Source organism: Oncorhynchus nerka, linkage group LG7 (assembly GCF_034236695.1).
Source record: "Oncorhynchus nerka isolate Pitt River linkage group LG7, Oner_Uvic_2.0, whole genome shotgun sequence".
Classification (NCBI taxonomy): domain Eukaryota; kingdom Metazoa; phylum Chordata; class Actinopteri; order Salmoniformes; family Salmonidae; genus Oncorhynchus; species Oncorhynchus nerka.
This window is the reverse complement of record NC_088402.1, coordinates 46,778,836-46,804,080: the sequence shown is the minus strand read 5'-3', so window position 1 is coordinate 46,804,080 and position 25,245 is coordinate 46,778,836. Positions and strand designations below refer to the sequence as shown.

The following is a 25,245-nucleotide window of genomic DNA, read 5'->3' as shown; positions in this document are numbered from 1 at the left end:
CATGCTGGTTAAGTGTGCCTTCAATTCTAAATAAAGCACAGATAGTGTCACTAGCAAAGCACCCCCACACCATCACACCTCCACCTCCATTTTTCACAGTAGGAACCACACATGCGGAGATCATCCGTTCACCTCCTCTTCGTCTCACAAAGACACGGCAGTTGGAACCAAAAATCTCAAAGGACAGATTTCCAACGGTCTAATGTCCATTGCTCGCGTTTCTTGGCCGAAGCAAGTCTCTTCTTCTAATCGGTGTCCTTTAGTAGTGGTTTCTTTATAGAAATTCAACCATGAAGACCTGATTTACGCAGTCTCCTCTGAACAGTTGATGTTGAGATGTGTCTATTACGTGAACTCTGTGAAGCGTTTAATTGGGCAGCAGTTTCTGAGGCTGGCAACTCTAACGAACTTATCCTCTGCAGCAGAGGTAACTCTGGGTCTTCCTTTCCTGTGGTGGTCCTCATGAGAGCCAGTTTCATCATAGCACTTGGTTTTTGTGACTGCACTTGAAGAAACTTTCAAAGTTCTTGACATTTTCCAGATTGATTCATGTCTTAAAGTAATGATGGACTGTCATTTCTCTTTTCTTATTTGAGCTGTTCTTGCCAAAATAATATTATGGACTTGGTCTTTTACCAAATAGGGCTATCTTCTGTATACCACTCCTATCTTGTCACAACAACTGATTGGCCTAAACACATTAAGTAGGAAAGAAATTCCACAAATTAACTTTTAACAAGGCACACCTGTTAATTTAAAAGCATTCCAGATGACTACTTCATGAAGCTGGTTGAGAGAATGCCAAGAGTGTGCAAATCTGTCATCAAGGCAAAGGGTGGCAACTTTAAAGAATCTCAAATACATTTAGATTTGTTTTTGGTTGTTTGATTTGTTTTTGGTTATTACAAGATTCCATATGTGTTATTTTATAGTTTTGATGTCTTCACTATTAATCTATATTGTAGAAAATAGTACAAATAAAGGAATACCTTTGAATAAGTATGTGTGTCCAAACTTTTGACGGGTACTGTATAAATAGGTAGATAGGGCAATGTTGAAAATACAGTCAAATAGAAAACAGTATGTACACATTATTAAAGTGACTACTAAAGTGGCCAGTGATTGCAAGTCTATGTACGTATATAGGGCAGCAGCCTCCATGGATGTTGGCTCGTGATGGTTATTTAACAGTCTGATGGTCTTGAGATTGAAAAACAGCTTCTGTCTCTCAATCCTAGCTTTGATGCAACTGTACTGACCTCACCTTTTGGATGATAGTGGGGTGAACAGGCCGTGGCTTGGGTGGTTGATGTCTTTGATGATCTTTTTGGCCTTCCTGTGACATCGGGTGCTGGAGGTGTCCTGGAGGGCAGGTAGTTTACCCCCGCTGATGCGTTGGGCACACTACACCATCCTCTGGAGAGCCCTGTCATTGCCGGTGATACCAGGCGGTGATACAGCCCGACAGGATGCTCTCAATTGTGCATCTGTAAAAGTTTGAGGGTTTTAGGGGCCAAGGCAAATTTCTTCAGCCTCCTGAGGTTGAAGAGGGGCCGTTGCGCCTTCTTCACCACACTGTTTGTGTGGGTGGACCATTTCAGGAACTTGAAGCTTTCCACCTACTCCACTGCTTTCCCATCGATGTGGATAGGAGAGTGCGCCCACTGCTGTTTCCTGAAGTGCACAATCAGCTCCTTTGTTTTGTTGATGTTGCGGGAGAAGTTATTTTCCTGGCACCACTCTCCCAGGACCCTCACCTCCTCCTGTCCTCGTGCTCCCAGACCTTAGTGCTGCTTTTGAAACCATCGATCACCACATTCTTTTGGAGAGATTGGAAACCCAAATTGGTCTACACGGACAAGTTCTGGCCTGGTTTAGATCTTATCTGTCGGAAAGATATCAGTTTGTCTCTGTGAATGGTTTGTCCTCTGACAAATCAACTGTAAATTTCGGTGTTCCTCAAGGTTCCGTTTTAGGACCACTATTGTTTTCACTATATGTTTTACCTCTTGGGGATGTTATTCGAAAACATAATGTTAACTTTCACTGCTATGCGGATGACACACAGCTGTACATTTCAATGAAACATGGTGAAGCCCCAAAATTGCCCTTGCTAGAAGCATGTGTTTCAGACATAAGGAAGTGGATGGCTGCAAACTTTCTACTTTTAAATTCGGACAAAACAGAGATGCTTGTTCTAGGTCCCAAGAAACAAAGAGATCTTCTGTTGAATCTGACAATTGCGTTACTCTGGACCCTGATCTCTCTTTTGAAGAACTTATCAAGACCATTTCAAGGACAGCTTTTTTCCATCTACATAACATTGCAAAAATCAGAAACTTTCGTCCAAAAATGATGCAGAAAAATTTATCCACGCTTTTGTCACTTCTAGGTTAGACTACTGCAATGCTCTACTTTCCGGCTACCCGGATAAAGCACTAAATAAACTTCAGTTAGTGCTAAATACGGCTGCTAGAATCCTGACTAGAACCAACAAATTTGATCATATTACTCCAGTGCTAGCCTCCCTACACTGGCTTCCTGTCAAAGCAAGGGCTGATTTCAAGGTGTTACTGCTAACCTACAAAGCATTACATGGGCTTGCTCCTACCTATCTCTCTGATTTGGTCCTGCCGTACATACCTACATGTACGCTACGGTCACAAGACGCAGGCCTCCTAATTGTCCCTAGAATTTCTAAGCAAACAGCTGGAGGCAGGGCTTTCTCCTATAGAGCTCCATTTTTATGGAACGGTCTGCCTACCCATGTCAGAGACGCAAACTCGGTCTCAACCTTTAAGTCTTTACTGAAGACTCATCTCTTCAGTGGGTCATATGATTGAGTGTAGTCTGGCACAGGAGTGGGAAGGTGAACGGAAAGGCTCTGGAGCAACGAACCGCCCTTGCTGTCTCTGCCTGGCCGGTTCCCCTCTTTCCACTGGGATTCTCTGCCTTTAACCCTATTACAGGGGCTGAGTCACTGGCTTACTGGGGCTCTCTCATGCCGTCCCTGGAAGGGGTGCGTCACCTAAGTGGGTTGATTCACTGATGTGGTCATCCTGTCTGGGTTGGCGCCTCCCCCTTGGGTTGTGCCATGGCGGAGATCTTTGTGGGCTATACTCAGCCTTGTCTCAGGATGGTAAGTTGGTGGTTGAAGATATCCCTCTAGTGGTGTGGGGGCTGTGCTTTGGCAAAGTGGGTGGGGTTATATCCTTCCTGTTTGGCCCTGTCCGGGGGTGTCCTCGGATGGGTCCACAGTGTCTCCTGACCCCTCCTGTCTCAGCCTCCAGTATTTATGCTGCAGTAGTTTATGTGTCGGGGGGCTAGGGTCAGTTTGTTATATCTGGAGTACTTCTCCTGTCCTATTCGGTGTCCTGTGTGAATCTAAGTGTGCGTTCTCTAATTCTCTCCTTCTCTCTTTCTTTCTCTCTCTCGGAGAACCTGAGCCCTAGGACCATGCCCCAGGACTACCTGACATGATGACTCCTTGCTGTCCCCAGTCCACTTGGCCGTGCTGCTGCTCCAGTTTCAACTGTTCTGCCTTGTTATTATTCGACCATGCTGGTCATTTATGAACATTTGAACATCTTGGCCATGTTCTGTTATAATCTCCACCCGGCACAGCCAGAAGAGGACTGGCCACCCCACATAGCCTGGTTCCTCTCTAGGTTTCTTCCTAGGTTTTGGCCTTTCTATGGAGTTTTTCCTAGCCACCGTGCTTCTACACCTGCATTGCTTGCTGTTTGGGGTTTCTGTACAGCACTTTGAGATATCAGCTGATGTTCGAACGGCTATATAAATAAATTTGATTTGATTCTTATATAGGTATTCCTCTTGTCCAAATGGGATAGGGCAGTGTGCAGTGTGATGGCGATTGCATCGTCTGTGGATCTATTGGGGTGGTAAGCAAATTGAACTGGGTCTAGGGTGTCAGGTAAGGTAGAGGTTATATGATCCTTATCTGGCCTCTCAAAGCACTCCATGATGATAGAAGTGAGTGCTATGGGGCGATAGTCTGCCATCTATCTACGGTTTCTAGTTTGGGTAGGTGTTAATAGTCACTGTGGATACAACATCTCCTATACATTTCCTATGAACTCAGTAACCTTATCCGTGTATTTGTCAATGTTATTCTCAGACGCTTCCTGGAACACATCTCCATCCGTGTGATCTTGAAGCATGGATTTCGATTGGTCAGACCAGCGTTGAGTAGCCCTTAGCACGGGTACTTCCTGTTTGAATTTCGGCCTATAGGAAGGTAGGAGCAAAATGGAGTCGTGATCAGATTTGCCGAAGGGAAGGTGGGGGAGGGCCTTATAGGCATTTCAAAAAGTTGAGTAGCAGTGGTTCAATGTTTTTCCAGACCGAGTACTACAGTGAACTTGTTGGTAGAATTTTGTTCGTGTTTTCCTCAAATTTGCTTTGTTAAAATCCCCAGCTACAATAAATGTTGCGTCAAGATATGTGGTTTGCAGTTTGCATATTGTCCAGTGTAGTTCTTTGCAGGCCGTCGAGGCCTTGAGGGGGAATATACACGGTTGTGACTATAACCGAAGAGAATTCTCTTGGGAGGTAATACGGTCGGCATTTGATTGTGAGGTATTCTGGGTCAGGTGAACAAAAGGACTTGAGTTCCTGTAGGTTATCACAGTCAAACCATGAGTAGTTAATCATGAAACATACACCCCTGCCTTTCTTCTTCCGAGGGTTATTTTTTCCTGTCTGCACAATGTACTGCGAGAGTATGTTTACAATCCCTGATGTTTCTCTGGAAGGAGATCCTCGCCCTGAGCTCGTCTGCTTTATTGTCCAGAGACTGAACATTAGCGAGTAATATACTCGGAAGCAGACTAGAAGTCCATTCCGAATACCTCTTCTCCGCCAAAAGTGTTTTGGAGCAGCATCTGGAATAAGTTGAATTGCCCTGGGGGGTACGAACAAAATCCAATCCAATTCATATTCCTGTTCGTAATGCTGGTGAGTTACCGCTGCTCTGATATCCAAATTTATTTTCGGCTGTACGTAATAACTCAAATAATTTTCTGGGCTAATAATATAAGAAATAACACACAAAAAAAGAAATACTGCAAATTTGCTTGGGACTTATCTGTCAGCGCCATCATACTTGTTCAAACAGCCAATACAATGTGCAGCATTGAATAACAAAACGAGACCACAAGAACAAAGATACACCATGAAAACAACATGAGGCAATTGTATTGATCCATGCATATTTATTATATTCCATTATTTTATTAATTGTGACATGAATAGAAGCTATATGTGTTACAAATCAGACTGGAGGCATACTGTAACATGCAGGGATCCATTGGGAAAATATATAGCTGACAGTGGCACTAGTGGTTCAATCAAATTTTCATGCCAACAAATTAATCTAACCTTTATTTGTGCTCTGTCTGGATCTAAACATAAATCAAATACAATACATGTGCATGTCTGAATGTATTACAATGTATAAAGTTAGAAAAACTTTATTGGATAAAGAGTATAAAAAAGATATATATATATATATATATATATTAAAAAATGAGATGAAATGGAGTCCATGTGCACCAGTTAGAACTCAAAGCTTCACATGATGGGGCAGTTCTCCATTCTAGATCCACTCTGAAAAATGAGATATATTTTTTAACATACGCTGTTGTTTGTGCAAAATATCTTAATATGTTGAATAGGTCAATGACTACACAACCAGGGTTCTGTGTCATTAAACAGGTTTGTGTGCTTTCCAGCAGATGAAGTGTAGATTTCAAATGGGCCTACTTATAGGGACTAAAAATGTTGTGTGTCTGTGGGACTTATAGGACCTACCCTACGAGACGTGCTGCTGCTCACAACATAGGAGTGTGGGAGGAGACCCTCAGCGATGCCCCCACTTCGGATTGAGCGGGAGGTGGAGGACACAGAGAAGCCGCCGCTGGACTTGCTGTCAGCGGGCAGGCCACAGGAGCCACACCGGCTCCGAAGGTTATACTCACCATCTCCTCCACATGTGCTATGGGCCATCTGCAGGGGGCGTCAGAGATATATCTATTAACCACACATTAATTTTGCTGCATTCCTTATGGACGTGCCAAAGTCCGAAGACACACCCTTTACATACTCAATTGGCATTTGATTGCACTCACCATGTCATCATCATCCTCGTCAAATAGGGTGCGGGTCACCTTCCTCATGGCCATTTCCTGAATAGAGAGAAAGATCCGTTTCAATGTCACAAACTATAATATGAACATGTTTGTGGGGCAGGCCGTCATTGAAAATAAGAATTTGTTCTTAAACTTACTTGCCTAGTTAAATAAATGTCAAATAAATAAATAAACAATTGAGTGCCCACCTCTCCGTTGGCACTGATCAGAGTGGTCTGGAAGTGGTCTCCACTGCCCCAAGAGGTCTGGGTCTTCCACACCAGGTCAGAAGGGGGGTTGTGGCTGCCGCCAGCTGCAGATGCCCAGATCTGATTCCCCAAAAGAACATTCAGAAGTATTTTCATTTTTTCCACAGATAAAATGACCATGTTTACCACAATGGTAATGGAGCTTTTCAGACACACTTACCGTGACCCTCTGTCCAGCCTTCAGGGTGAATTTAGGGGGGAACTTGAAGGTGACGGGGGTGCCGGAGCCCATCTGTCGCTTCAGCTGCCAGTTTCCCAGGTTCTGGTCCTGTGGGAGTGATGTAGAGGATGGATTTACTGTAAATCCCTAATTAAAGTGCTAAAGCAGTGGCAGTAGATAATGTAAATGTCACCCTTCAGCCTCATCCTATCAACCTAATAAGAAAACAAACTGACTTTAATGTGTAAAATGCCAAAAAAGCCCCTCTCACCTCATCTGCTTTGTTGCTGAGCAACACATACTTCCCATCCAGGTCCACTTCATCCACAGTGACACGTCCACTGGCAGAAGCCTGCTGGGTGATGCGTGTTCGTGCCACTGTGCCTCCTGTCAGGCCTGAGGCCTCACTGTCTGTGTTGTTGAGACGCCGCTTCTTGGTAGAGGAACTGCAGTGGACGGTATGGGTGCCTGATCCACTTCCTGTCACTCGCGTAGTGGGAGGGCTGGGGGACAGACGCAACCTGGATGTAGAATTGATCCATGGGTTTTAACAACCGAGAAGGGAGAAGAGCAAGAGTAATTTGTGAATGACTGAGTTTGACATGTATTTGTGCTTCTGACCTGTGTATACAGTACTTTTTAATACTGTATGTGCCAAAATGTGACTGTTTGTAGCCCTGTGAGTAAGTACATGTAAAGTATGTGTGTTTTGTCAGTATGTAAAAATGTACAATATGCATTAGTATTGTAGAAAAGACTTTCAGATGTAGTATTTCTAGTTCGTCCCTTTAGTTAGAATACCATCAGTCAATCACCACCAAATTTCTATCCAATCAGAGACATTCTCTTTAGCCTGCTTGTTGTAAGTACCGCCTCCAAGTTGTAATTGCTTATGTATCGTTATTGCTAGCAACTAGCTAGTTAGCCAGGCTAACTATTTTCTATGCATCATGCACACAGTGCATTGCAGTTATGTTTATGCTTGAGATTTAAGAATATTTATGTCCTTTTATTATCGTGGTCAGAGTTTGTTTACATTGTACAGCCTGCTGGTTACTGCGGCAGCTTATTAGAGATAGCAGGTTTAAGTTGTGTTAGTGAGCGCTCTCGCTCTGTCCACCATTTTCATGGTCAGTACACAGTTATTGCACCTTGTAGTGGTCACGTGTCCTTGCGGGCCACTTTATAGCTTACCGTCTATGTTAGCATACTAGAACTGTATTGTGTAGCAGTGTATAGACTGCAGATGTATTCTGCTATTGTGATTCATGTTCTCCTATACTGCATTATATTTTAGATGTAATGGAAGCCTATTACATACACCATATCATTTTAAGTCAGTATTGTATTCACATCTGTGTGAAGCCTTATTTCATTACATTTACATAGCAAATTGTAGTAAGCTTATCTGGTTAAACCTTTATACTGTATGCATCTTATAGTAATAATCACATTATTGTATCCTATAATATGTTTGTTTTTCTATTCCTTGTAAAACCACATCCTACAGTTGTTCATTAAAGAACCCTAAAAAGTACCAGTGTGTAGTTCATGGTGGTGAGGTGACTAAGCCAATTGAGACGGCATCCATACTGCTCTAGCCGGCAGCCCTTGTAGTGATTCAATATTGAAACCAGCAAGCTAACTTAGCTATCAGAACAGGTTTAACCCTGCCCTATTTTACAAGTATTGTATGTGTGACTATCAAATGCATATTTCTATGTCTTCAGTATACCTCTGCTCCTCTCCCTCCAGTAGCTTTCGGTAGGCACAGATCTCCATGTCCAGGGCCAGTTTGACATCCAGCAGCTCCTGATACTCATCCAGCTGCTGCTGCATCCTCTGTCTCATCTCAGCCATCTCTCTCTCCTTATCCCCCAGCAGACGGCGCGTGGTGTCCCTCTCACGAGACAACGCCTCCTCCAGGTCCCTCACCTTCGCCTCACGGGCTGCCAACTGGAATGGGTGGAAAGGTTCTTATGAAATGGGTAAAACTTACTTATTGACAGGGTATACACATTTTTAACAGCTAAGCTAGCTAGCTAACTCAGTCAAGTTGTTTTCTCAAGGTCAGGGTCGGATGTTCCTTGCAACCGGGAACTAATCTATTTTTCAAAATTAAATTTGATAAGATTTCCCAAAGAAGCAATTCAGTGAATAGCCTAAATTGGAAAGGTTTCCTCTACCGACCTTGAATAAAATCACATTTTAACTTACTTTAATGGTTGTCTGTGTGGTTGGCCCTTTTCCAGGTAGGAATGTGAGAAAATATATCTACAGGAAAGTATGTCAACTTTTCAAAGCTCTGAAAGAGCAGAGCCTTCAGATTTCTATCACCTGAAAGGTGCAGAAACATGTAAACACGTTTCACGCGCTCTAGAAGTAGGCATGCGTCTCATGCATGTATGTTCATCTTGTATGAATGCATCAGGTGATAGAAATAATCTGAAAGCACTACCAGCACTTTGAAAAGTTGATGCAATTATCTAAAGGACAAACCGCACAGACAACTGGTAAAGTACGTTTAAATATAATTTTGTTTAACATTCTTGCTTGTAGAGCTTGTGAGAAGAAATTTTCCAAATAAATGTAAGGCCCATCCCTAACACCTGACATTCTGCTAATTATTTGTATTAGACACTATTCATTTAACTATTCAATTCTCTCTTGTTTTGGAGTAAGATGGATGTCTAAACCCACTAACTATTTACATAGGCGTTATTTGTATGATATGAAATAAAGTGTTGATTCTTTGAATTAAGTATAGTGTATTTTATGGTGATTTAATATTCCCAGTTTGTCTGTTTCATTTGATTGTCACTCACTCTCAATTTGTCTGATATTGCATAGATTTGCAGCTGATGTCCTTGATCATCGGTGTAACAATCCCTGTATGGCTGACATGGGATGCAACCCCTGTCTACAACAGCACTTCATACCCACAAATCAGCATCCATTATCCTAGTTGGGCTAGGATAACAGTACTTTAGGTCTAAGGGTGGGTGATATCACCACACAATGGTTACTAGGATTTTGTCTCACTTTGTCTTTCCTTGATTCCTCACATCCCATTTCATCATCTGTATTGTATTGCAACTGTATTGGATGAGAAGCTACAAGGTCCCTACCCTTCTGACCTTCTCCAATGGGTTTTGAGAAGGAGGAGAGGAATCGAGGAAGGATGAATTGAGAAGTAGCTTAGCACCTGTCAACTAGCTAATGTGCGACACACTCACACATCCTTCTCCGCATCAACCTCAGCAGTCAGCAGAGCAGAATGTGTGAACTGAATCAATCTAGCACCCCCATTGGAATGTGACACAAAACCAGGGACGGTGTGCTTTAGGACCATGTGGACACTTCAGAGCGGTCGGGTAGGCTGTTTGGAGAGTTTATCCAACTGGATTAAAAATAAATAATAATGTCCCCCCCACTTCCGAAGTTGCACCCCGGTTTAATTCTGCTACATTGACTCAGATCACGGAGGATCACTGTAGGCGGAGTAGGAGGATGTGAAAGGGGTGTGACTGGAGCAGAGGTGAGTTCTAGTAGCCAATGTAATGTGATGTCTTCCCCCCTGAGACTTAAAGTAGTGTCTCCTGTCCATCATGAATTTATCTATATCTTAATACAATAAGCATATCAGCTGCGGGAGGATTTTGCGTCAATTTGCTTCATTCTGCTACACTCACTGTCCTCCAGTGGTTGGCAAGCTAACTTCAAGTGTCATTTGATTATGTTCGTACTATGTTCGTTCTCAATTCGTGGAAACATGAGTCTCATAAAATGTCTGTGTCCAGTTGCAGCGGGATCGTTTGAATTAAAAAAATGCTCTGTTATTAAAATAAATCAATTTTATTCTCCATGAAGTAGTCCACCAATGTGTATGCCGCCATATTGTCTATTTCAAATATGTTTTCATTGATTGAGACAGGTGAGTGTCATCATGACATCTGGCACTTTGGGGTGGATCCACCTGTCTTGATCAATGAGAGAACATTTGAAATAGACGAGATGGCAGCTTACACATTGTTGGATTACTTCATGGCTCAAAACATTTATTTATTTTAATAATTCAAACGGACCCCCTGGAACTGGACATTTTATGAGACTCCTGTTTCCACAAATCGAGAACAAGACCATATCACAAATACCAGGTTAGTTGAAAAACCTTTGGCAACGTTTTATATTGGCAAACCTGTAAATCCCAGTATAATGGGTAAACATCTTTAGGGGGTAAATCACATTATCTGGTGTAAAAATCTGTAGCTAAACCTACCCTTGTAATGAAGGTAGAACTTAGGGATTTTTTATATTTAATTTTTTTTATTTCCACTTTATTTAACCAGGAAGGCCAGTTGAGGAACAAGTTCTCATTTACAACTGCGACCTGGTCAAGATAAAGCAAAGCAGTGCGACAAAAACAACACAGAGTTACACATGTGATAAACAAATGTACAGTCAATAACACAATAGAATCTGTATACAGTGTGTGCAAATGAAGTAAGGAGGTAAGGTAATAAATAGGCCATAGTGGTGAAGTAATTACAATTTAGCATTTAACACTGGAGTGATAGATGTGCAGATGAGGCTGTGCAAGAAGAAATACTGGTGTGCAAAAGAGCAGAAAAACAAAAACAAATACAGGATGAGGTAGGTAGTTTGTTGGGTGGGCTATTTACAGATGGGCTGTGTACAGCTGCAGCGATCGGTAAGCTGCTCTGACAGCTGATGCTTAAAGTTAGTGAGGGAGATATAAATCTCCAACTTAAGTGATTTTTGCAATACGTTCCAGTCATTGGCAGCAGAGAACTGGAAGAAAAGGATGCCGAAGTAGGTGTTGGCTTTGGGGATGACCAGTGAAATATACCTGCTGGAGTGTGTGCTATGGGTGGGTGTTGCTATGGTGACCAGTCAGCTGAGCTTTGCCTAGCAAAGACTTATAGATGACCTGGAGCCTGTGGGTTTCGCGACAAATATGTAGTGAGGACCAGCCAACGAGAGCATTCAAGTGGCAGTGGTGGGTAGTATATGGGGCTTTGGTGACAAAACGGATGGCACTGTGATAGACTGCATTCAATTTGCTGAGTAGTGTTGGAGGCTATTTAGTAAATGACATCGCCGAAGTCAAGGATCGGTAGGGTGAAGAGTGGAGGCTTTGTTGTGAAAAAGGAAGCCGATTCTAGATTTAATATGAGTCTGGAAGGAGAGTTTACAGTCTAGCCAGACACCTAGGTATTTATAGTTGTCCACATATTCTAAGTCAGATCCGTCCAGAGTAGTGATGCTAGTCGGGCAGGCGGGCGGGTGCGGGCAGAGATCAATTGAAGAGCATGCATTTTGTTTTGCTAGCATTTAAGAGCAGTTGGAGGCCACGGAAAGAGTGTTGTATGCCATTGAAGCTCGTTTGGAGGTTTGTTAACACAGTGTCCAAAGAAGGGCCCGATGTATACAGAATGGTGTCTTCTGCGTAGAGGTGGATCAGAGAATCACCAGCAGCAAGAACGACATCATTGATATACACAGAGAAAAGAGTCGGCCCGAGAATTGAACATGCATGCATGAATTTAACATGCATGAGCCCAAGGCTTTTACGGTTACAGAAGTCAACAAATGAGAGCGCCTGGGGACAAACAGGGCCTGGGTTAACCTGACACGCACAGGAGAGAACCATTATTATCAAATATCACTGTCATGATGGTATGCAGAAAATACATCACCAAATATGTTGCTTGAAATAAAACTAATGTTACGTACCATCCTGGTGTGATGATATGCAGTTCAACATTATCCCCACAAGGTGTCAGTGCTAGCATCTGTAAAGTTCAGCTTTACTGTAAACACACCACTAACTAGGTCTTGGAAAGTGAGGCTGATAATACATGATTGGCACAAGCTAGCGGTTCATTAAAACTAGTTTGTTTATTTTAAAAAGTAAGTGGGCAAATACACTTGGGTAAAATATAGTTGTGTTTTGGAGGATGCAGACGAAGAACTGAGTGACCTTGGTTAGGGGGAGAGGGGTTGATAGTTGGGTAATTACTGCTGCTAGCTAATTTATGAGGTAAACAATGTGGTGGCAGTCAAACATTGAATTTATATGCTAGCTACATAGTTACTTTGTTGGCTGTCGTGAGAGATATTCATTTATCTAGCTAGCTGGCTAACAATGTAAACTGATATTTTTCTACCTTCACATCACGCTAGCTCCAGTGATATTATTTGCTGTGCTAGCCAAATGCAACACCAGAGCAAACAGAAAATATACAGGAAATAAATGTAGTCTGATGATTTTGTTTAGTGGATCTGGTATTAACAATTCAATGTGTGTATATTAGTTATTTGTTCCGTTTTCTGGTTGGATCTAGCTAGCAATTATGGCGCGCTGCAGCACCGGATGTGAACTGGGGAATAATCTCTTGTGGAGCGATGAAACGGTGAGAATCTGTCAAGCCTCACGTACAATTATGTGATTACGAGCAGCAGTAGTTCCTGGTTTGAGTTTTTCTGACAAATCAGGATTGTGCGAAGGCGGCGTTTAACTAGTGCAGTGATTTTTAAATCTGTGTGTGGATGATAAACGGTTTCCACTAACAAAAATCTTTTTGGCCATGATAAACACAGGTGAAATCAGCGAAAAACAGGGGTTTGGCAGAGAGTTTCCATTTGCGATGGAGGAGACTTAGCTTCCTTCCTTTCCACAAAGGTAATCACAATTGTTAATGGTATGAAATGACAAACTTTCGCGAGATAATTTTACTTATGGGTAACCGAGATTAACTGTGGAATCTTTTGGTTGCGCATGTGTATATAACGTGTTATTATTTTGACAAACCTGCACAAATACTATACCTGTTTTTGCAGCTGGCTGAGTTGGGAGGACATAGACTCGATGCGTACTCTGGTCTGCTGCAGCTCCTCATGGGCTGCCCCCACCAGGTGACTGCTCCTGTCAGCAGACTGACGGGCATTCTCCAACTGGCAGAGAACAACAAAAGGGCATCAGTCCTTGGGAGCATGAGGACCAGAATCAGTGGTCGTCTAAACTGATGCTATTCATCCCTTAGCTATGCTGATGAAATGTACTTCAATCAAAGTTGTGCTCAAATCTCTCAAATGGTAGCATGCATGTTGGCCTGCAGCTTTCTGAATATACTACTAGCAGGCACATTGCACATCATGAAGCTCTCTTTCTCAACCTCAAAATCTGATGGATGGGCTACCTTAGATGTATAGGTTTTCTCTATGTCATCCTTGTACATCTTGATCTGTAGCTCGTGCTGGGAGCGCATCTCTATCAGGGCCTCGGCCAGCCTGCTCTCAAAGTCCTCCTGTTTTCCGTTACCCAGCTCCACCATGCAAGACTCGTGGCGTCTCTTCGTTTCTCTCAGCTCCTGTAAGAGATTTATCAACAAAACTAAATCTTAAGGACTGGTTTCCCCGACTCAGATTAAGCCTGTTTCTGGATTCAAAATAATTCTCAATGGCAAGTGTTTGTACATTCACTCTGCCAAAACAGTACACAGTAAAGGCGTCCGCATACATAGGTTTGGTTTGCTTCGAGTAGAACTCGGCTAGGCGAAACTAACACCTGTGCTCCCACATTCCCTCAAGTCCTTCTCTTGAATAACGAGGAAAAAATGACAATATTACAGTTTTTTGTCCCTCTTGAGCCACTGTAGCAAACAACATAGCCAGAAACACTTCCACAAAACATTCAGGAAATAAATACATTTATTTTGAGGGCTAACATGCTGACCACACAGCCAGTGTTGCATTTCAGGTTAAATAACAACCCAATGTTTATATCCCAGGACAAATTAGCTAGCAACAGCAAGCTAGCTAGCTAAATGTCAATGAATATTTCATTTCAATATAGTTGGTTCAGAGTTTGTTTTGATATTTCAACCTACGTGTCCTGATCATGTCCGGTGTGGATGGACCAAATCAACATGCGTGCGATGTCACATGAGGACACACGCATCTAGTCTAGTCTATTTATTTATTTTATTTTACCTTTTATTTAGCTAGGCAAGTCAGTTAAGAACATATTCTTATTTACAATGATGGCCTGGCAAAAGGCCTCCTGTGGGGACAGGGGCTTAAAAATGTAAATATATGACAAAACACACAACACAACAAGAGAGACACCACAACACTACATGAAGAGAGACTTAAGACAACAACACAGCATGGCAGCAAGACATGACAAAAACACGGTAGCAACACAACATGGCAGCAGCACAAAACATGGTACAAACATTATTGGGCACAGACAACAGCACAAAGGGCAAGAAGGTAGAGACAACAAAACATCACACGAACAGCCACAAGTGTCAGTAAGAGTGTCCATGATTGAGTCTTTGAATGAAGAGATGGAGATAAGACTGTCAAGTTTGAGTGGTTTTTGCAGCTCGTTCCAGTCGCTAGCTGCAGCAAACTGATAAGAGGAGCGACCCAGGGATGTGTGCGCTTTGGGGACCTTTAACAGAACGTGACTGCCAGAATGGGTGTTGTATTTGGAGAATGCGGGCTGCAGTAGGTATCTCAGATAGGGGGAGTGAGGCCTAAGAGGGCTTTGTACATTATAGCATCAACCAGTGGTTCTTGCGACGGCTATACGGAGATGACTAGTTTACAGAGGAGTATAGAGTGCAGTGATGTGTCCTATAAGGAGCATTGATGAAAAATCTGATGACAGAATAGTAAAGAACATATAGCTAAGGTGTTTGGTAAACTATTTCTCAAGTGAAAAATGTGCACGAAAACTAGTAATCTCGTTGAGTGAAGAGGAAGAGGCGACTCCAGGATGCTGTCCTTCTGGGCAGAGTTGCAAAGAAAAAGCCATATCTCAGACTGGCCATTAAAAAGAGAAGATTAAGATGGGCAAAAAGAACACAGACACTGGACAGAGGAACTCTGCCTAGAAGGCCAGCATACCGGAGTCGCCTCTTCACTGTTGACATTGAGACTGGTGTTTTGCGGGTACTACAGTGCCTTGCTAAAATATTCGGCCCCCTTGAACTTTGCGACCTTTTGCCACATTTCAGGCTTCAAACATAAAGATATAAAACTATTTTTTTGTGAAGAATCAACAACAAGTGGGACACAATCATGAAGTGGAACGACATTTATTGGATATTGCAAACTTTTTTAACAAATCAAAAACTGAAAAATTGGGCGTGCAAAATTATTCAGCCCCTTTACTTTCAGTGCAGCAAACTCTCCAGAAGTTCAGTGAGGATCTCTGAATGATCCAATGTTGACCTAAATGAGTAATGATGATAAATACAATCCACCTGTGTGTAATCAAGTCTCCGTATAAATGCACCTGCACTGTGATAGCCTCAGAGGTCCGTTAAAAGCGCAGAGAGCATCATGAAGAACAAGGAACACACCAGGCAGGTCCGATATACTGTTGTGAAGAAGTTTAAAGCCGGATTTGGATACAAAAAGATTTCCCAAGCTTTAAACATCCCAAGGAGCACTGTGCAAGCGATAATATTGAAATGGAAGGAGTATCAGACCACTGCAAATCTACCAAGACCTGGCCGTCCCTCTAAACTTTCAGCTCATACAAGGAGAAGACTGATCAGAGATGCAGCCAAGAGGCCCATGATCACTCTGGATGAACTGCAGAGATCTACAGCTGAGGTGGGAGACTCTGTCCATAGGACAACAATCAGTCGTATATTGCACAAATCTGGCCTTTATGGAAGAGTGGCAAGAAGAAAGCCATTTCTTAAAGATATCCATAAAAAGTGTCGTTTAAAGTTTGCCACAGGCCACCTGGGAGACACACCAAACATGTGGAAGAAGGTGCTCTGGTCAGATGAAACCAAAATTGAACTTTTTGGCAACAATGCAAAACGTTATGTTTGGCGTAAAAGTAACACCCTGAACACACCATCCCCACTGTCAAACATGGTGGTGGCAGCATCATGGTTTGGGCCTGCTTTTCTTCAGCAGGGACAGGGAAGATGGTTAAAATTGATGGGAAGATGGATGGAGCCAAATACAGGACCATTCTGTAAGAAAACCTGATGGAGTCTGCAAAAGACCTGGGACGGAGATTTGTCTTCCAACAAGACAATGATCCAAAACATAAAGTAAAATCTACAATGGAATGGTTCAAAAATAAACATATCCAGGTGTTAGAATGGCCAAGTCAAAGTCCAGACCTGAATCCAATCGAGAATCTGTGGAAAGAACTGAAAACTGCTGTTCACAAATGCTCTCCATCCAACCTCGAGCTGTTTTGCAAGGAGGAATGGGAAAAAATTTCAGTCTCTCGATGTGCAAAACTGATAGAGACATACCCCAAGCGACTTACAGCTGTAATCGCAGCAAAAGGTGGCGCTACAAAGTATTAACTTAAGGGGGCTGAATAATTTTTCACGCCCAATTTTTCAGTTTTTGATTTGTTAAAAAAGTTTGAAATATCCAATAAATGTCGTTCCACTTCATGATTGTGTCCCACTTGTTGTTGATTCTTCACAAAAAAATACAGTTTTATATCTTTATGTTTGAAGCCTGAAATGTGGCAAAAGGTCGCAAAGTTCAAGGGGGCCGAATACTTTCGCAAGGCACTGTATTTAATGAAGCTGCCAGTTGAGGACTTGTGAGGAGTCTGTTTCTCAAACTAGACACTAATGTACTTGTCCTCTTGCTCAGTTGTGCACTGGGGCCTCCCACTCCTCTTTCTATTCTGGTTCGAGCCAGTTTGCGCGTTGTACAAGATCTTCCATTTCTTGGCAATTTATCACATGGAATAGCCTTCGTTTTTCAGAACAAGATTAGACTGACGAGTTTCAGAAGAAAGTTATTTGTTTCTGGCCATTTTGAGCCTGTAATCGAACCCACAAATGCTGATGTTCCAGATACTCATCTAGTCTAAAGAAGGCCAGTTTTATTGCTTCTTTAATCAGGACAACAGTTTTCAGCTGTGCTAACATAATTGCAAAAGGGTTTTCTAATGATCAATTAGCCTTTTAAAATGATAAACTTGGATTAGCTAACTCAACGTGCCATTGGAACACAGGAGTGATGGTTGCTGATAATGGGCCTCTGTACGCCGATGTAGATATTCCATTAAAAATCTGCCGTTTCCATCTACAATAGTCATTTACAACATTAACCATGTCTACACTGTATTTCTGATCAATTTTAAGTTATTTTAATGGACAATTTTTTTTGATTTTCTTTCCCCTAACTTTTTAACGGTAGTGTATGTGCGAATTGTTTCGACTGGGAAGCATATGGTAAGCTTTTAATTTAGCCAATTACCTTTAGCTGGCGAATTAGCTTTAGTTGCCTCAATAAATTATTTAAATATGGATTTCTACAAATTATAGTTGGTTTGAAGTTAAGACATTTAAATGTGAAACTATTAACCTTTTCAAATATTATTCCATGTACATTTTGTAATTTATTGATGGTCCTTAAATAGCCCCATAAGGATATTGAATGTGAAACCAAATTGACCATGGGCATTATGATGGGGTCATGTGCAGCTGCGCTCCTAATTGATGATTACTTTGCTGCTGCCAGCTGTGGGCATGAGGGCAGGATTGATATAAACCCAACCCAAGGAAAACTGTTATGGAACCCTTCATTCCGTGACATACCATTTATTCCTATTGTCTCGCAAATCTGAGTTTTGTACGAGACTGACTTTATGACAAAAATTATTCTATTTACACTTTGTAATCAATTTTAACACTATAACAAATGTTTCTGTCTCATATCGATGCAACATAGGCTGTTTTCAAAACAAGAAGTAGCTTTTTAGGGGCAGTTGCTGTTTAATCTTAATCGAGAAACATTACTGACCCATAATGATTACTACTAGTTTTACTGCAAACTAGTCATGGAGGTCTAGTTAAAATGTCTTAAAATGATGATTAATCATCATCATGGTAACAGTAGTGACAATGTCCGACAGTCTGACCTCAGTGTAGAGGTTCTTCTGGAACTCCAGCTCTTCTTTTACTGTCTGGATGCGGTTCTCTCCATCCACTCTCCTCAGCATCTCATCCTGCAGCTGCTTCTTAGCATCGCTCAGACTGGTCTCCAGCTGATCGAGTCAGAAAGAGAAATAAGATGTTAGGGTATGGCATTCACACACATGTAGGCAAGCGCACACAAGCATGCACACAATGAGAAGAGATAACAGTGTCAACTAGATGAAGAGATTGAATCAGAATGAACTGGAGTGAAAAAAGTCAGTGACTCACAAAAGCAATAGTGGAACAATAGCTGTGTGAATGGGATTGATAGTGTCTTGGAGAACCAGACAAATTGTGAGTGCGTTCACCTTGGCTAGCTGGGCCTTTAGGTTTCTGACCTCTGCCTCAAGGTTGCGTTTCTCTCCCAGGGCAGTGGTCAGGGATGCATCCTTAGAGTTCAACAAAGCCTCCAGGTCCTTCAGCCGGAGTAGCGCCCCCGCCAGGTCGGACTCCTTCTTTGTGTTCCTGAGGAGACATGCAGCATTCACTGGAATCACTGGTTTGTATGAACATAATTATGATGAGCAGTCTCTTGGAGTGTTGAGTAGATTTTTATATTAATATAATTTTAAAAATATGTAATTGTATCTGTCTCCAATCTCAATTGCTACAGAAAGAGAGAATGTCAGTGACAAGAGTGTTCCTACACTGACTTGATTACCTACACTGATTATCCCTTCAACAAATAAATCATGTAGATGTAGAACTGTTTTTCCAACAGTTCATTTTTTTCATTCATACAGCTGTATCCTGTGGCTATTTTAGGGAGATGAAAGCCTGGAGGAGAAAGGTGGGAAAGCCTGGGAATGGGTGGGGGTGTTTCCAGCCCTGTGCTATGAGTCATAGTTATATCTATATCCATCCACTGTGACGCATATGGTAGCCACAAGCCACAACCGTCTTTGTTTGGTTGAGAGACTGCCATGGCAACCCGGCCTGCCTTTGCCAAACACAAGGCTGTCACCATCTCAATATTTATGAAAAAATAATGGAAGCGGGGAGTGGAACACTCCAAACACTGCCACGTATTGTACATTTAAGTTGTGTCCCAAATGGTACTCTATTCCCTTCACAATGCACTACTGTTGACCAGAGCCCTATGGGCCATGGTCAACAGTTGTGTACTTTGTAAGAAATAGGGTGCCATTTGGGACACAGAATGATGACTGGAAAGCACAAACGGGAAAGTGTTAGTCACTGGGCTGGGATGCTGTATAGTAGGATGGGATGGGAGCTGTTTGGCTGGATGATGGTTGCAGTCAAACTGCATTGAGCAATGAGGAAAATGAAGGAATATACAAAATAAAACCGGAATCATTTGACACATGCAGAAGGCGTAGGAAGTGGGTGTGTGTAGGCAAACTACAGTCACCGGACAGTTTCATTTGGTGCACCACCCTGTTCACGAAAATGGATCGCTCCAACAGTCACGTGACCATAGCTTGTTATGTAAAGAAGGCAGACAGGCATCGAGGGCATTCAGTTACTGTTCGATTGAACATTAGAATGGGGAAAAACTTGTGACCTAAGCGACTTTGAGTGTGATACAATCATCAGTGCCAGCCACGATGGTTCCAATATCTCAGAAACGGCCGCCCTATGCACAAAACAGTACTGTAGTAATGAGGTTTGTGCAGTGGGCTATAGGCCCAAAATATTATCACCGCCTATTGGCTTTGCTTTCAATTCCCCTGCCAATGCATTGTTGTTGTTCTCAGACAATTTTTTCAGATAGGCTATATGATCACGCTAATAGATCAGTTGTTGTATTACTTGTGAGGCACAGCTGAGTGAGCATAAATTTGAATAATTTGCTTTTTTAGTGGGCTGATGGAGCCTGCATCTGATAGTCAGTCTGAGCTCAGCAGACGGTCCACCTCTCAATGTCCCTCCACTCTCCCTTTCCTCCGCTGACAATGACTGAAATGGACAGCATCATCCAGCTGACGGTGAAACTCGAATCGCACCATATTTTGTCTGCCTTATGCACAAATTAATGTTGTTACTCCTATGACCAGAGAAAGTGAAATATTCCTCGGTATTAAAAAGTATTAAGTAGGGAGAACGCACATTTTATGACTTATAAAAGTGTTAAATAGAAAGTGTTGACAGTGCTGAGTAAAAACTTTGACATGAACTCACTCGTAAAAATATCAGCTCTTTGCTGTATTCATTGACAGTCTGTCTCTAGTCATGGTTTTACAAGTGTAGAAATCTCACAGTATCAACACCTGCTATATTACTGCAGACACGATAATCTGAGCCATCTGATTGGCCATTGGTAGGCCAATGCACTTGATTTGCTCCTCCTGGGCCTGTTCTGGAGGCAAAGGGGGCACCGACCCAGTACTAGGGATGGCAGTTCGTACCTTCAGATATATGAAATGGTTCAAAATGGGAACACGTCGCCTACCTGGCGTGTAGGGAAGCTGAATTGAGTGCAGCTACCGCCAACAGCGTGAGACTAATAAAAAAAATTAGGATCGCAAGGCTTATCGTTGGGTTTTTTACAGAAATGTTTTGCCATTGACTAGGAATGCCAGTTGATGAGCACTGCAATAGAGCATCTTTGGGATGGGATGGAACGGGCTGTTCGCAGCATGAATGTACCGCCTTCCAATCTGAAGCAACTGCGTGATGCCATCGCATCAGCATTGACCAACATCCCTGTGGAATGTTTCCGACGCCTTGTAGAATGCCCTGAAGAAATCAGTTTGTTCTGGAGGCAAAGGGGGCTCTGACCCGGTACTAGATTAGTACCTAATAAACTGCCCAGTGAGTGTATATGCTACTGATAAGCACAGAAACAGCGTACTTCATTTCAAATCCTTTCATGCATGATAAGTGATACATTTTAGGCTAATCCAAATTATCTTAAAGCCTGATTAAATTGTATTTGAGGTCAAAGGCAAACAAGCTTTTGATCAGAATCAGAACGTCTTCAAAAGGCATTCAAGCATCCCAGTGCCCACAAGAATGGAGATGTAATACAAAACATCTGGATCTGTTCAGATCTTAGGAAATTTGCATACATTTTTAATCAGAGAGACAAAATTTCCGTTGAAACCTCAGACATAGTCGTTCAAGTGGTCAATGCATGGTCTTGAGTTGGTTCCCCAGTGGTTGTTATATAACCACTGGAGACATTGTGGCAGTATAACGTTTACATCTTAAACCTATTTGGGTGAATCAGAGAACCCAAACTACTCCAGAATGGAAACAGTAGGCATGGAAAGTTTGAATCCAACGCTTAACCATCACACACACTTTCATAAGTTTCAACTGACTCTGTAGACCTGTGCAAAATGTGCCTAACTTTTCTGGCTGTCACAGAATGATGTAATCAGACATTCTTACTCTAATTAATATTAATAGTCTAATAATACTAAACTCAGTTCAACTGAATGGCACATCAATGCTCCACCGCTCTCCCTGCACTCTAATGACACACAGACACACAGACACACAAACACACACACACCAGGACATTACAGTATGAATGTGTTGCGGTCTTCACAGGGAAGTGCGCAATAGCTATATGGCAGATTATCTTTCTTAATTGAGGGCTTTATCAATTGCATGGTGGGGCTTATAGGATAAAAACATGGTTTTTATATTGGAATATACACCGATGCTGTAGGTACCTGGCCTTGAGCTCCTTGTAGTCCTCCCGCACCTTGCCTAGTTCCAGCTGCAGGCGTGCACGCTCTTTGGCCACCGAGTCAAGAGTCTGCCTGGCGTCAGCAAGCTCGGCCTCATAAGCAGCCTTCATGCCCTTCATCTCCCGGCTAATCTCGGTCTCCGATTCAGTAATGCGCAGCCGCAGCCCCGCATTCTCAGATTCCAGCGAGCGCACCTTGTCGATGTAGACGGCCAGGCGGTCATTGAGGTTGCACAGGTCATCCTTCTCCTGCAGCCGCGTGATGCGGTTGGGGGAGAGCGGGGTGCCCACGCCGCGGGGGGTTCGATTCTGGTTAGGTGTCGTCATGATAGGTGAAGGTAGCCTAGTCTGTACAGGGAGATAAAGATCTTTGTCAGAATTTCAGAACAAGGCCTATATCAAAGTCAATTAACTTGTCATTTGCATAACTTGTCATTTGCATAATACCACAAACACTCAAATAATCATGAACTTCATATAATCATAAATCTCAGCACTGTTGCCATAGGCCTTTCTAGACAGTAGATTCCAACCCGACCGTTACTCTTCTTTACAATGAGCTGCGGTTGTGGCAACTGCTAGCTAGTGTGTGGACAAAAATAGCAGTTTTCGATGTATCAATTTGGATATAGGTAAAAGTTGGAGTACAGTGGAACATCCCATCCCTGCATTGAGTCACTTTTTCCAACCCATATCTCGTGCCGGCTCTGCAGTCTCTTAATCTAACCATGATTGTTCCGACCCCAGTGCAGCTCAGTGTTAACAAGCATAATGGTAAGGTCGGAATTTGCTGGCTAGACATTAACATGCAAAAATGGAAAAATGTTATCTAACATTCCAAAAGAAAGTCCTGCTGCTGGAATTTGAAAACAACTGAGTCTAGTCATTCAAAACTTTGTCCATAGAAAGGTTAATCATAATTTAATTTGTATTTTTTTTTAATATATTATCTGTTGGCTAGTCTTTATGTAATTGGATGATCAACTCAAACAAAAACATAAGTTGTGTCTCTATTTCATAGGACAATCTTCCACGAGTCTTACCTTGAAAGGTGTTGTAGGAGGGGGAAAATGTAAATCAGCGTTTGTCTGATGGTCAACTTGTCTTTCTGACTGTGAAAATAGCTCCAGTTGTCAGTGTATGTTCTGTAAATGAATTACCAGCCTAGGAACACTGTCTGAGAATCAGTCTGTTAGTGCCCATATAGCTGACCACAGAGAGAGAGAGAGAGAAAGAGAGAGAGATTTCCTCAATGCTCCGCCTATCTTCCCCTCTCTTCATTCACTGGGTGTATGTGAACTTTAGGGATGAATGTTGAATTGCCCAAGTAAATTCATGATGCTACATTTAAATTGCAAAACAATTGCTCAACACTAAAAGGGCTAATGTAAACATGATTTGTCAGCATTAAATTCCATGCTTCTTTTATTTCATTTGTGTACAGCTTTTGCCTCTACATGAGTATATCAACTATGAGGTTATAGAAAACATTTAATATTTGATGGTAGGCTATGCAGTCAGTAGTCATCCCTATTCGTGGCAGCTGAACACTTCAATATAAACCCAAAATAATCCCTCACAAACAATGTGATTAAAAACACAAATGGGTATTTACATTGATGATTATTTCAAGACAATATTTAGTTCCAGTAAAGCCATAATAACTAGGCAATGGAATTCTGCAGACTGTGGTGGAGAGCAACTGTAGCTATGACTCATAGACAAGAGGAAAGAAGTAGCCTAGTCCTCCCTAGTGCAACAAGCAAGGGAAGCAAAGCAATCACTTGGAAACCAATAAAGATATGTGTTTTAATAAACTAGTGTATGTAATCAAATCGTGAGAAAGATTGCACACTGAATGTTTATTTTATTTCACCTTCATTTAACCAGGTAGGGCAGTTGAGAGCAAGTTCTCATTTACAACTGCGACCTGGCCGAGATAAAGCAAGGCAGTGTGACAAAAACAACACAGAGTTACACATAAACAAATGTACAGTCAATAACACAATAGAAACATTTATGTACATTGTGTGCAATTGTAGAAGTGTAGGAAGGTAAGGCAATAAATAGGCCATATAGGCGAAATAATTACAATTTAGCAATAACACTGGGTGATAGATGTGCAGATTATGATGTGCAAGTAGAGATACTGGGGTGCAAAAGCACAAGAACATAAATAACAATATGGGGCTGAGGTAGTTGGGTGTGCTATTTACAGATTGGCTGTGTACAGGTACAGTGATCGGTAAGCTGCTCTGACAGCTGATGCTTAAAGTTAGTGAGGGAGATATAAGTCTCCAGCTTCAGTGATTTTTGCAATTCGTTCCAGTCATTGGCAGCAGAGAACTGGAAGGAAAGGCAGCCAAATGAAGTGTTGGCTTTGGGGATGACCAGTGAAATATTCCTGCTGGAGTGCTACTGGTGGGTGTTGCTATGGTGTCCAGTGAGCTGAGATAAGGCGGGGCTTTACCTAGCATAGACTTATAGGTGACCTGGAGCCAGTGGGTTTGGCGACGAATATGTAGCGAGGGCCAGCCAACGAGAGCATACAGGTCGCAGTGGTGGGTAGTATATAGGGCTTTGGTGACAAAACGGATGGCACTGTGATAGACTACATCCAGTTTGCTGAGTAAAGTGTCGGAGGCTATTTTGTAAATGACATCGCCGAAGTCAAGGATCGGTAGGATAGTCAGTTTTACGAGGGTATGTTTGGCAGCATGAGTGAAGGAGGCTTTGTTGCGAAATAGGAAGCCGATTCTTGATTTACTTTTGGATTGGAGATGCTTAATGTGAGTCTGGAAGGAGAGTTTACAGTCTAACCAGACACCTAGGTATTTGTAGTTGTCCACAAGTCAGAACTGTCCAGAGTAGTGATGCTAGTCGGGCGGGCGGGTGCGGGCAGCAATCGGTTGAAGAGCATGCATTTAGTTTTACTAGCATTTAAAATCAGTTGGAGGCCACGGAAGGAGTGTTGTTTGGCATTGAAGATCGTTGGGGG

General features: G+C 42.3%; 1 protein-coding gene across 1 annotated transcript; it reads right to left on the bottom strand.

Annotated features, from left to right (window-relative positions):
* Positions 1 to 5,476: 5,476 nt before the first annotated feature.
* LOC115131814 (lamin-A-like) lies at positions 5,477 to 23,463 on the bottom strand. Its single transcript, XM_029663823.2, has 13 exons — positions 23,291 to 23,463; positions 22,231 to 22,595; positions 18,895 to 19,051; positions 18,529 to 18,654; positions 13,802 to 13,972; positions 13,431 to 13,556; positions 8,314 to 8,534; positions 6,850 to 7,099; positions 6,579 to 6,686; positions 6,359 to 6,478; positions 6,150 to 6,206; positions 5,833 to 6,027; positions 5,477 to 5,628 (listed from the first exon to the last, which is right to left on the bottom strand). The coding sequence occupies exons 2-13, from the start codon at positions 22,572 to 22,574 to the stop codon at positions 5,593 to 5,595; spliced, it is 1,911 nt and encodes a 636-aa protein (XP_029519683.1). The 5' UTR covers positions 22,575 to 22,595; positions 23,291 to 23,463; the 3' UTR covers positions 5,477 to 5,592.
* Positions 23,464 to 25,245: the final 1,782 nt, after the last annotated feature.

Excerpts from the sequence above, each read along its gene's own strand:
- LOC115131814 (XM_029663823.2), bottom strand. The coding sequence starts at position 22,574 with ATGACGACACCTAACCAGAATCGAACCCCCCGCGGCGTGGGCACCCCG. Across the intron at positions 19,052-22,230 it reads TACAAGGAGCTCAAGGCCAG|GAACACAAAGAAGGAGTCCG; the intron begins GTACCTACAGCA and ends ATGTCTCCTCAG. Across the intron at positions 13,557-13,801 it reads AGAAAACCTATACATCTAAG|TTGGAGAATGCCCGTCAGTC; the intron begins GTAGCCCATCCA and ends GTTCTCTGCCAG.